Source organism: Camarhynchus parvulus, chromosome 2 (genome assembly GCF_901933205.1).
Source record: "Camarhynchus parvulus chromosome 2, STF_HiC, whole genome shotgun sequence".
Classification (NCBI taxonomy): Eukaryota; Metazoa; Chordata; class Aves; order Passeriformes; family Thraupidae; genus Camarhynchus; species Camarhynchus parvulus.
The window spans coordinates 130,583,924-130,596,317 of record NC_044572.1 but is presented as its reverse complement, the minus strand read 5'-3'; the positions used below and the strand labels follow the sequence as shown (position 1 = coordinate 130,596,317).

Sequence of the window (12,394 nt, the reverse complement as noted above, 5' to 3'; positions counted from 1 at the left end):
AAAATAACTTTATTAATTAGTATACACCTGAGAAAAATTTTCATTAGAACAACATTCTTAATGATATTTCTGCAGTGCTAAGTGAGTTTGATATACATTTATATCATCTGTGCAAAGAAGGCATCAGGGTATCTGAAAAATTTAAAAGCTTCACCTTTGAAGGAACTTTGTCAGAATCAAATATAAAACATAAGTAATGCCTGAAATTAAAAAAAAATTATACTGGTCCAAAAAATTGTTGTAGTTTTATAAATATATCTCTAAACAGAAATAACTGGTATTTTAAATAATCTGAATACAAAACTCAGAGTTAAATATTTCTATTGTGCAGTGCAGCTACCTGTTCTTCTGTCACTGCCCAAGAGAAGTCAGAAAATCAGCCATCCTCCTGCACACACAGGAAAAAAGTTCTCTGTGCACTAAAAATTACTCACTTGTTAAGAACATACCCATCCATTTAATAATTGTTTCCATGACAAGCTAATCAAAATTCATTCACCTTTTTTGTTAAGATGTAATGAGCAAAAATATTTAAATCTGTTTTGTACAGACGAGGAGTAGTGAACAAACAGATGGCCCACAGGAGTGCACTTCTTTACAAGAAGTATTAACATTTTCCTGAAAAATGTTAACTCTTCTTGTAAACTCATTTTAGCAAAGTTACTGCTAACTGACCCATTTATCTTGAAGACACTTCTTTATCACAAGAACACAGAACTCACAAAATGATGTAATGAGTGATGACTAAAAGTGTATTTACCTATTGTACCATCAAAGTATTTCCCATTGCATATATCAGGTGAAATATATTTTTCTGAGTCTAAATAAAATCAGTATGCCAAATGAAATGAACTCTGTTACTGAACACAGATGGGCATTAAATTCTAGAGATGTATACAACTACCAGAAGAAAAGAGCAGCAAGTTTTAAATGTGCATATGCTGTCAAAACAAAATAGAATTCCAGCAGTCCAGGTAAAAACCCACTTGAACCCAGGCAAGTCTGCAGAGTTCATTCATTCATCTTCTAACATGAACTATATGCATGCAGCCAATAAACTTTAACTTCTTAAAGTTCATAAACCTTTTTAAGGCTCTCAAGATCTTCCAGTGAGTACCGATCACTCTGGCTTTCTGTAAGTAAGTCAAACAGATGTTGTACCTCTTCTTTTTCATTTTTGCTGAGAAGAGCCAACACCACCTGAAAAAAACACGCAACAAATTATTTTATAATCAGCACAGGTTGAGTGAAAATCATAACATCTGACAGAGACACAAAAGTCAGTGTGTTTTTTCCTTTTAAGATATGAAAATTTCCTTTAGATTTCTGTGCATTTAAGTACACATTCAATCAGTCTAGGTTCTTACCTTAAATCTTTTGGCTTTGCTCAAGTAGAACAGGTGCTGATATGCAAGGCCAGGATTTTTTCCAGCTATGTAATGTTTCAATGACTGGATAAAAATCAGAAGGATTTCTCCTTCAAGTTTGTTACTTAGCAGCACTGGCAGTGTTTTTGGATCAGTAGTTGTTAAAAGATCTGCACAAGCAGCTTTATCCTTATTGGCATTCAGTGCATTGATGATCTGACCAAAGTCGTAAGCGTTGGGTGGTTCCGGAATGCGGAGTTTCTCCGAGGATCTCCTTGGCACTACCTTTGGAACAGCCTCCTCAGCAGCAACAGGCTGAGCCTCAGCATTTTCTGATGTGGCAAACTGCCCCTCTCCCCGTTCATCAGGTTCAGTCACCTTCACAAACAAAGTGGCAAAGATCACTTCATGTGGACACATAGATAACCTGAAGCTTCATAAACTGCATTTATCCATCACAGCACTGGATTAAAGGTGGCACTCTGCTCTTCATCAAAGAAAGGCACCCACCTTCTTCCATGTCATACTGCCCCCAGAACAGGAGCTCTCTAATTCACCTTTAAAGGCTCACTATCCAAAGTGTATTTTTTACACCTCCTTTTCACTGCTTGGGACTGCACAGGGGAATCACCCCTGGAGAGCACCAGGAGAAAGGAGGACTCCACACACGTATTAATGTGAAGTTCCAGAAGACAGGGACAGCTGGAGTCAAGCCAGCAGACACCCATGTTCTATTTCTCTGCTGTGCCTCCAGGGCACTACAGGCACATGGCACCTGCATCAGGTTGCTGTTTGGAGTCCTGCTTTGGAAAGAGAAAGCTCAGCATGGATAACCTGCCTCACTATCCACTTAACTTCTGAGACTGCAACCTCCATCAAGTTTCATGAATCAGTAAAAATTAACTATGGGGCGAACTACATTTGCTAAAATCTATTTCAAGCCATCAAGAGTTGTGAAATTATTATAACCTGACTAAAACTTACTGAACACGGTCTGTCAATGCCAAGTATTTTGAAAAGTCTGAAGATACTATATTGCATAGAACAGGAGATTAGTAAATTTTGGAAAATACTGCATTTGGCTTATAGACATTTTGTTCTATTTTTCAACAATCCTTAGAATCAAGGGAGAAACCTTGACTGTCTTTTATGTAATTATAGCTTGATTAACAAAGAATAATGATGATAAATTATTTTTCTAAATTTGTTTTTCTTTGCAGTCTGTCTTCATGGAAAAAGACTACCTTGTACTACAGCAGGTGGAAGAGGGGAGTCTCTCCACAGGGGCAGTTGTAATGATGCCAGCAAACATAAATGCTTCCTGCATGACCCCTAGAAAAATTACCAGTGCCAGCAATGTAGTTAGCTGGTCTCTGAATTATGTGGTCACTTCCCAAACTGCCTCTAAACACCTTCCAGGTCCTGTTGTTTGTCACAACTCAGAGCTTAACTAACACTATACCAGATTATGCCTGTTATATAAAATCCCATGAGCTCGTGACAACCTGAAGTACTTCAAGAACATTTTTTCCCCTATATTAATAACTGCAGTTTCCATTATACCAGATTCTGAAATTACATTCTCAAATTACAGTACCACTGTACAGACGGGTAACTATGTATTTTAACTATACATTTTTAAATGAAAAGGGGGAAAAGAATTCTTTAACAACCAGCAAAGCTACAATCCAAAAATATCAGATGACTGAGAAAATCCTTTCATCACCTAATTCTACCCAGAACTGTGCAAAGCTAACATTTTGATCCTGTACATAACATTACATCCCATGTTTCTTTTGTAAGATCCTAGAGATGTTTTACTCTTGCTCATTAGGGTAGGATTTCATTTTTCAGACCCATAACTTCGGGACCAGCACAAGAGCAGCCAGCACATCTGCTGACCACAGACCTCTGCCAGCACAGCCTCAGAGGCTGCCCAAGGAGCACAGAATTAAAAAATGAAACTGCTATTTCACAGCTGCAAGCTGTAAAACTTATTTCAAAGCTTAAGCAGCTTTTGTTTACAAGGAGCATACCCTCGAGTTTAGTGCCATCTAAATGGACTATTTTCCTTCCTGCTGTAGTTCTGAATACACTTGTGAGCAGCCCAAGCTTTATCGTATGTAAAAATCCTTCAATATGCCCTCAAAATGAAAAGAAACACACAACACCATCCCCACAAAGATATAGATTCAAGATGGGCAAACAAAAGCTTTAGTATCTCTTCAAATGAGCCGCTTCTGTTGTGTTTGCTTTTAAGAAATGAACAGGTACACCACCTCTTGTATGGTTATTTTCTTCCCGTGTGTTTGCTGACTGCCATCTCCAGCACTGCTGTCAAGGTGAAGCAGTTGGGTTACCTCCTCTAATTCCTTTTGTGCTTCAACAACATTTGGATCTATTAGAAGTACCTTGTTGAAATCATCAGCACTGGCTTGATAATTCTGTAAGGAGAAGAGAATATTTTTGTCACAAGCACATCACTAGAAAAATAAATCTGAAGTAATATACTGTCCTTTACAAGTAAGAAAGGTAAAAATACTGGGATCTGGACACTAAGTAGACAAAAATAATCTAAATACTGATTCTGTGATTTCTTTAGAGGGGAAAAAGGAAATGAGAATGAGTTAATATGCTGTAACTAAATATTTCCAATTAAATATGTAATATGAAATAATTTATTCTCAGAAACCTATTCCCTGGATCAGAGAGCACATTATTGAAGTTTGCTGCTTTTAAGCATAATTACTTACAGTGTAACACTGCTCACAATTAATATAATGTGAGTCCAGTAAGTCTGCATACTTGCTTTGCCAATAAGAGAGTTAAACTGATTAAAGATATATCTAATCTTCCTGGGCTTCAATCCAATAGACCATCTCTTAGAGTGAAATTTTGCTAATACTTGAGAAGACTGGGATTAAGTTACGACCTCTGGGCTAAACAAGATTAGGACAAACACAGTGACAGAGTGGCATTAGGACACAGTTCCTCAATAATCAGTCTTGTAATTTGTTTCATGCTTTTATTTCCCATTTTTTAATGTATAATTACCATTTTTAAACTAAATTTTCTGAAGTCACAAAGTTAATAGCATCAATTGAGGAAGACTGGAATTATCACATAGGAAAATCAAGACATCTCAAGGGCTGGAGTATCAAAAATAAAGATGAAATACAGCAGTAAACAGTAAAAGACCATGCAGACAGTAAAAGACCAACATAATTTCTTGTGTGAGTGGTCTAGTATTTCTTCTGTTCCCAAGCAGCATCATAAGGTTACTATTAAATAATTTGTATTATGGAAAAAAAATCCTCATGCAGCACCTGAGGTACTTCCTCAGCACCTCAACTGTAACAGAGGAGCCAGTGTCCAAGTCCCTCAAATTCTTTCCAACATTTTGTTCCAAACTGGTGGCCAGTATTCAAGGTGCAGAGAGGCTGCAGAACATCAGCAGTGAACTGAAGCCTGCTTGGTCATGAAGGAACACAGAGAATGAGAATTATGTACCCCTAACAAAGGAATGCACAAAGGGGCCAGGTTGCTTTCATGAGAAATCCACTACTAATTAAACTAAATCATCTGAATTACAGATGTGAGGATTCACAACTACAGAGAAAAGAGATTCTGGAACAGACTTCTGGAAACAGTAACAAGGGTCAGCAACCAACTCTACTGAATTTAAAACTGCAGCCTGCCTGACTGCCCAACAAAAATCATACAAGATGACTGTACCCAAAGCAAGAGGGTGGACTACAAACTGCAGGAGATGCTGTCTGGGGTCCTGTGTCACAGGCCTAACATACCTCACCAACATTTTTTTCCTGATCTTCCTTTAATTACATCCTGGTAAATATGTAAAAAACCCCTCATTTACTACATTAAATTCCACTGCAGCTTTTTTAGTTAAATGTGTGTCTAATTACTTACAAATAACACTTCCCACCTTAGTTAGATCTTTGCCAAACTACATGCCTTTATCTCATACAATTATTCATTACAGAGTAATTGGTCAACTTCAGATAATTTTTGTATTTTTATCTGATTTTATCTATCACTTTCATCCCTGAAATTAGCAATAATGAAGGCATTAAATCTGGCCACAACAAAACATTTTGGGAGTCCCCAGCTCAGGCTGTTCTGAAGGAGTTCATCAACACTATGTTTCAGGTTGTTTTCAATAATACAAAAATAGCACTTTTTTCTAGGATATGCAAAAAATAATTCTCAGCCTTCTTCACAGGTGTGTAATACCCTTTTTTACTGTCTGGTAGAATCACATTTATACTGATGTTTTATCAAGTTTAACAATATAAGGTTAGAGATGATTAATACCAGGTAGCTTAGCACAGTTACAGAAAAAACATTACAAATTGGGACTTATCACACTTCAAAAATTGTAGAGCTACTGCAACAGAGGAACAAATGTATCACGTTCCTAGGACCTGCATTTGGAATTATAACATCGGATAAGAACAGACTGGTATGCTGCTAAGCACAAACAGGTTCTCAGGTGCCTTGTAAGCTGAGACACCATCCACTAATTTTTTGTTATGGCATCAAACACAATGGATGTCTGAGTAAGCATCCATCCATTTGAAGGACAATGATGAAATCTGGTGGACCTCCAGTCCACTCCTGCAACATAGAAGACAGCAGTTCAGATGCTTGTTTAAAGACACTTGTAAATTTAATACAAAGCAAGTGATGAGAGCTGCCATCATGAGCCCACAAAATCAAGAAGCTGATAATTCAATACCAAGTAAGAGCTGATAGGTAGAGCAAGGATTGCTGTGGGAGAATTGTGGAGTGTTAAGGCTGATTTAACATCACTGAAGATGGGGAGCCACCAGAGGGAGGGACAAAGAGAACAACATAGTTCAGTGATGGAACATGAGATTTGAAGTCACATTCGGGATGGATATGATCAATGTGTCTGCATTTATGATGATCAGGTAAAAGGATACTCTAAAAACTGTATGTAAGATGAGCACTGTGGAAACACCACCACCACCATGCAGATGGAAAGGGAAAGGCTGAGTACTGCCACAGAGGGACAAAGTACAGAACTGACAAAGGCTTGTAATGCACTGGGGGAAGAAAGAGAAATTGATGGTAATTAAAACCCTGGTTTAATATGACACTTAAACAAGAGCAGATGCCAAGACAGCTTGAGATTTTAGTTTGGACAGATGAAGACCAACTTGGAGAGAATCCATTTGTCATTAGCAAAGTTATAGTAAATGCCTTGACAGATAAAAGAAACTGCGATACCCAGAAGGAGAATACTAGAACATTAGAACAGATTTGAAACTCGCTTAACCAATCTCCAGTCAAACCTTATTTATTGCAATACTCTTGTATTTTCTCAAATTATTTCATCAACCTGCAGGTTTTGATGTAGCAAAAATATTTATATAATGTTCTATATATGCCTTATGCTCTACAAAGTAATAAATCATCACACTGAGTACTTTGTTTTAGTCACCCATTGACAGCAACTACCTCATTGCCTTTGAAGGGGATAAGCAAGTTTAGAAGTGCTTAAGAATACCAGGCATGTTCTTTTTCCTCACCTGTAATCCTTTGTATGCTAGTGCTCTTCTATAAAAAGCTTTAATATTAGAATCTTCTATCTGAAGAACATGATCACAATCCCACTTAGCCTCTTCATACTTACACAGCTTCAAGTAACAGAGAGCCCTAACACAGAAAAACAGAATACACTGCAATATAAGTAATTCTACAGTGCTGTAGTGCCAACATCTTCAGACTCACAAATGTTAATTAAAGTACTTTAAAAAAATCACATTGAGATGGAATTGTTTGAAGTACTATTAACTATCAAGAACATCACTGGATGGATTTAGAGAAGGCTAATTCCTGAAAAAAAAAGCCAAAATGCAAGTATGACTAATGCTTGATGTTAAATAGGTATGCAAATATTTTAAAAGCAGAGCCTACATTAGTACAATATGATAGTATAGTGGTTAATGTAATACAGATTTTATACAGCCATTCTGGGTAAAAAAGCGCTCTGGATTAAATTAACAACACTGCTTTCTGCACCTAATTATTACTTGGAACTCTCCTATTCAAGTAGTGGTCTAATCAAATCCTTCTTCAGTTTGTAGGAGCTGATAAGATTACAGCATAAAGAATTATACTGCTGAATTAGGTCAACCTTTAAAATAATGCTGATGTATGACTGTGTTCTTACTTTTATTTTCTCAGAATGTACATTTTCTCTAAATTATTACTCTTCATATCTGAGATACTGCTACTTCATGTTAAGTTTCTAATTCAAATCATACCAGTATTGTTAAAAAAAAATCTCAAAAACACTGCAAAATGCTATGCTAATTATAACTTCTATTATTGCTTACTTTATTTATATATAAGATTTTAAGATATATATCAGTGACATTAATACTTGCTCCCCTTGAAAAATGTTTTTACAAGAAATCCATTTTGTTATTATAAACACTTACCAAGTAGGGAAAAAAATCCCTTTTTCACAACAATGAATGAAAAGATGCCAAATCTCTATTTGAAATGAGAAATGTAACTACTGCTATCCCACAAAGCAGCATTAGCCTTTGGATCTTTACCTGTTAGTGTAGACAGTACATTCCTCAGTATTTAACTTCATGCACTCACTGTATTTATTTGCAGCTTCTTCATACTCCCCCATTTTTACAAAATCATTCCCTTCATTTTTCAACCTCTTGAACTTCTCTGTAGGTTCCTCACCTAGTGCAGGGAAGGATCACAGTGTCACATCAGGTCAGGTCGTTATGGGTGGCTGAATGATCTGTGCAGAGTGAGGATTAACGCCTGGCAGTGGAGTCCCTGCACTGTCACTCTGTCTGTCACTCTGTCACACTGTCTCAGTCTGTCCCTCTGCACTCAGCCATTCCTGTCCCCAGCCTCCCCTGCTGCTCCAGCCAAGGCACAGCCAGACCTACATTTGGCTCAATAAATACTTCCCCATCCACCAGCATTACTTCTCTGCTGAAAATAATGGGAATGCAACAGACAGCTCCAAGCTTTCCCAGTTTTTGTGTGTAGAGAGGGCCTACCTGTGTCCACTGAGACCCTGCTTTTACTTACACTGGTGGAGACTTAATCAGTAGGATTAAAGGCCTTCCAGATCTCCACCATCACACCAAGGTGGCCCTAATTTGATCTAATATTGTCTTTGCAATCATACCACAGTTACTATGCTAAACTGACAGTGACAATATTCTGTTAAGAACTATTTCTAAAATATGCAGTGAGAAACCCTGAAACACCTAACTAGACTTTTTAGTGTAGTAACTGTGTTATTCCATAATTGCCTTTCCTTCTTAATTCCACATTATCCGCTGCAGATGCTTTTGGGTTAGGCTACAGTTTTTAGCTGTGTTTGCAGTGAAAAACTGATCCCAACTGCAGCTTCATGACTCTGTTGTGAGCAAACACTAATTATCAACACAGCTCTAAGTAAATCATAATAATCCACTTTTTGCACCGTGCTAAAGAATATGAGCCTCCTGCCAAGCTTCAGGTTTTCAACACTGTATATAACCAACAATTTAAACCTATAACTGAACTCACTGAGTTCTTTTATAAAAACATGGCAGTTTCCTATGCCAGAAAACTACATGTAGAGTTGGGCAAAAATAAACTGCATGAAACACACAACTAAATTATAACTTGAGTTGTAAGACACAAAGAAAAACATACAGTTGCTGCAAAAAACTGTCAGCCAATGGTAAGGATTAACTACTAACTGAACATTACTGTTGGCAGCCTTTCAATGCCAGCTATCACTGTCAGGTCTCACTGATGCAGCAGAGGCCTGAGAAGGCAACCAGAACCTTAAGAGTCAGCCTTCAGTGAAGAAAACATTTACACAATCATTGTTGAACATTTCTAAAAACAAAGCCTAACCAAAGCCTGCTCTATTTGAAATAGACGTGTCTTGCATCAAAATGCTGCCAAGCACTTGGAGGACACTCAGTATTGCAGTAATGCATTATAGACACATAACCCCATCACTGGTACATATCTGGCCAACAGCCAGTTACAAACTGCAGCTACCCCTGCGGTTAATCAAGGGGAGAATATCTTCAATACTACTTTATATTGAAATAAACTCAAAGGAAAACCAATTAATACTTGAATAAGGGATCATGGGGTTAAAGCCATCGCAAAGGGACTGTTTAACGTCAGTAACAACTGAATCAGAGAGCTTCCTTCACTTTTTTTTTTACAGAGGGAGAAAAATGGAAACTGCAATGAAGGGGAAAAAAAGTCAGGAAGGAAGTTAAGGTTCCCAGAGTTCAGCACTCAGTGATTACGTATGGATAAGACTAGAACATCTTTGAAAGGTGTCTCCTAATCTTCTGCCAAAGTTAGGTGTTTGTTTGGGTGGTGGTTTTTCTGGGGGAAAACTGTTTCATAACTGTGTTAGGATGTCAGGGAAACCACTGATGCTCATGTCCTGGGGGCCATCAGGCACAGCACTGCCAGCAGGGCATGGGAGAGGATTGTCCTGCTCTGCTTGCACTAGGGCAGCCTCACCTTGACTGCTGGGGGCAGCTTTGGGCACCACAATTTAAGAAAGATCCATTAGAGGCATCCAAAGAAGAGCATGGTGAAGGGTCAGAGGGGAAGCTGGATGAGGAGTGGCTGAGGTCACTTGGTCTGTTCAGCCTGGACAAAACTGAGAGGAAATCTCACTGAGGTCCTCAACATCCCCACAAGGGGAAGCAGAGGGGCAGGCACTGATCTCTTTACTCTCATGACCAGTGACAGGTCTCAGGGAAGTGGAGCTAGGGGAGGTTTAGGATGGATATCACAAAAAGGCTCTTCCCCCAGAAGCTGGTTGGGCACTGGGACAGGCTCCCCAGGGAAGTGGTCACAGCACCAAGGCTGACAGAGTCAAGGGTTTGGACAATGCTCTCAGGCTCATGGTGTGACTCTTGGGGTGTCCTGGGCAGGGCCAGCAGTTGGGCTTTAGTGATCCTGATATTTTGCCAGTGAGTATTACTGCAGATTTTATATAACTTAATTTTATATAGCTAAATTACACGCTGTAAACAACATCATTTGGTTTAAAAAATTACCATAACTGCTCCACAAAGCACATTGAACTCCATCACGTAAATGACAGTAATTTACTTTGGGTTTTCACAAAGGTCTCTTAAAGAGTGTTTTCTAAAGCAGTTTCTCTGACATTGTTAAAACATATCCCATTTTGTAATTAGGTTCATTTTCTGAATGTGTATTTCCATTAGCTATACATACAATTCATCTGCAATTCTTCTTCTCTGTTGATGTCTGTAGTACTTGGTTTATTCTCTGAAGTGAGGCTTCCTCCATCCCACCTGTGTAACTGAGCAGCAACTGGAACAACTGGAATTGGTGGCAGCTTCTCTCTCCAACTGGGACCATCCTGATCGATTAAAGTCTTTGTTATTCTGAAAAAGAACAGCCCCACCAACATGACTTTTCATATATTTAACTCACACTTTAATAACTTAGAACCAGTTCAATAGTGCAATGTTTCAATTAAAAAAAAAAAACAACCAAAACTTGAACAATTATCCTTAAGGCTCATTTGAAAAATATTATCACAGCATTATCACATTAATTTAAGATTTAGACTTTTTCCACTTTAGAGTATTATGGAAGCATTTAGAATACAAGCTGACTTCAGCACGATCTGTAAGTATTTAATCAATGACTGATTCTGTAACTAAGCTCTAAATGCTGCCTACCACATCAAGTAAAGAAATACAAAAAAAAATTATGTATTTATTTTGGTTACTCTTCTCAGCTGTCCATAGGTGTTACTTGCAGTAAGTGAGATTACAATATTTTCAGGTAAAATATGATACTTAAATTTGCAAATGTCACATGAAACTTCTTCCACAACAACTGTCTAAAGAAAGCAATGCAGGTCACAAAGTAGTCTGCACTAAGTTGCATTTTATAGTTATATAGTCAGAAATGTATTGATCAATGCCCATTTGAAAGTATTTTAATTACACATAAAAACTGTCTAGTCTTTTTTAACCCGACACACACACACACACACACACACACACACACACACACACATATATATATATATGTCAACTATTTCCACATATGTGTGGTTCAATCCAAAACTATTTAAGTGGGAGTTTCCCATTGCCTTTTTCTCTTTTAGAGAAAGACGTAAATTGACATAGTAAGTGAAACCATTTAAGATTTCATGGTTCTGTTAGAAATTTTGTAGTGTTAAAAAAACATAATTATGAGAATTATGAGAAAAACAGTGTGATAAACATCTCCTAGTCTCAAAATGGGCTTAAGAATCAAGTAAAACTAGTAAAAAGTCTAATTCATAATTTAAGAAAGGAAAAATCTGAATTGAGTAGCAAAGCAAGTCACATGGATACTACAGGAAATAAGACTAAAATTTTTAATCAGGTGCATCTCCATCTAACACAGTGTGAAAAACATACTACATGAACGCACATCCAAAAACAAAATTAAGAACCTTGAAAGGGACATGAAAAACAACACAGAATGAACATAAATTACCCAATAGAATTTTCTTATTTACTTTTGTTCTTTTAAAATATTTGAATAGCAGCTCTTTAAAAAAAAAAGCATCAGTGTAATACTTTGGCAATAGAATCAGAGCACTCAAGACCATATTCTTTTCCCACTGTGGTCTTATCAAAACACTAAAACAAAAAAGCAGCCCCAGTTCTAATCTCCTTTATGTAGAACAGAAATTACCAAAATACTTTAAAGAATTATACAGATTAAAAAGTCTGTTTGTAAAGCTATATAATGAGTGTCTTACATCATGCTGCATAAAAACCATGTGGTTTTGACTTGAAAGTAAATTTCTTCATTCACAGAATATCACATTCCATAGCATAATTTAGTTGCTTTATTTGTTTTCTAAGTGATCAAAACCACTATTTTAATCTGTGTTAACTGCACATGCCCTTGCAGGGGCTCTCTTCTGCCTGTACCATTCC

General features: G+C 37.4%; 1 protein-coding gene across 3 annotated transcripts in view; it reads right to left on the bottom strand.

Annotated features, from left to right (window-relative positions):
- SPAG1 (sperm associated antigen 1) overlaps positions 1 to 12,394 on the bottom strand; it is a 37,576-nt gene continuing 25,182 nt past the window's right edge. For all 3 annotated transcript variants that reach the window (XM_030966099.1, XM_030966091.1, XM_030966109.1), the window contains exons 14-19: positions 10,662 to 10,834; positions 7,979 to 8,120; positions 6,944 to 7,070; positions 3,647 to 3,811; positions 1,368 to 1,745; positions 1 to 1,200 (exon numbers count right to left, since the gene is read on the bottom strand). In XM_030966099.1, the coding sequence (XP_030821959.1) occupies positions 1,069 to 1,200; positions 1,368 to 1,745; positions 3,647 to 3,811; positions 6,944 to 7,070; positions 7,979 to 8,120; positions 10,662 to 10,834 (1,117 nt within the window). In that variant the 3' untranslated portion in view covers positions 1 to 1,068. The remainder of the gene's footprint in view (positions 1,201 to 1,367; positions 1,746 to 3,646; positions 3,812 to 6,943; positions 7,071 to 7,978; positions 8,121 to 10,661; positions 10,835 to 12,394) is intronic.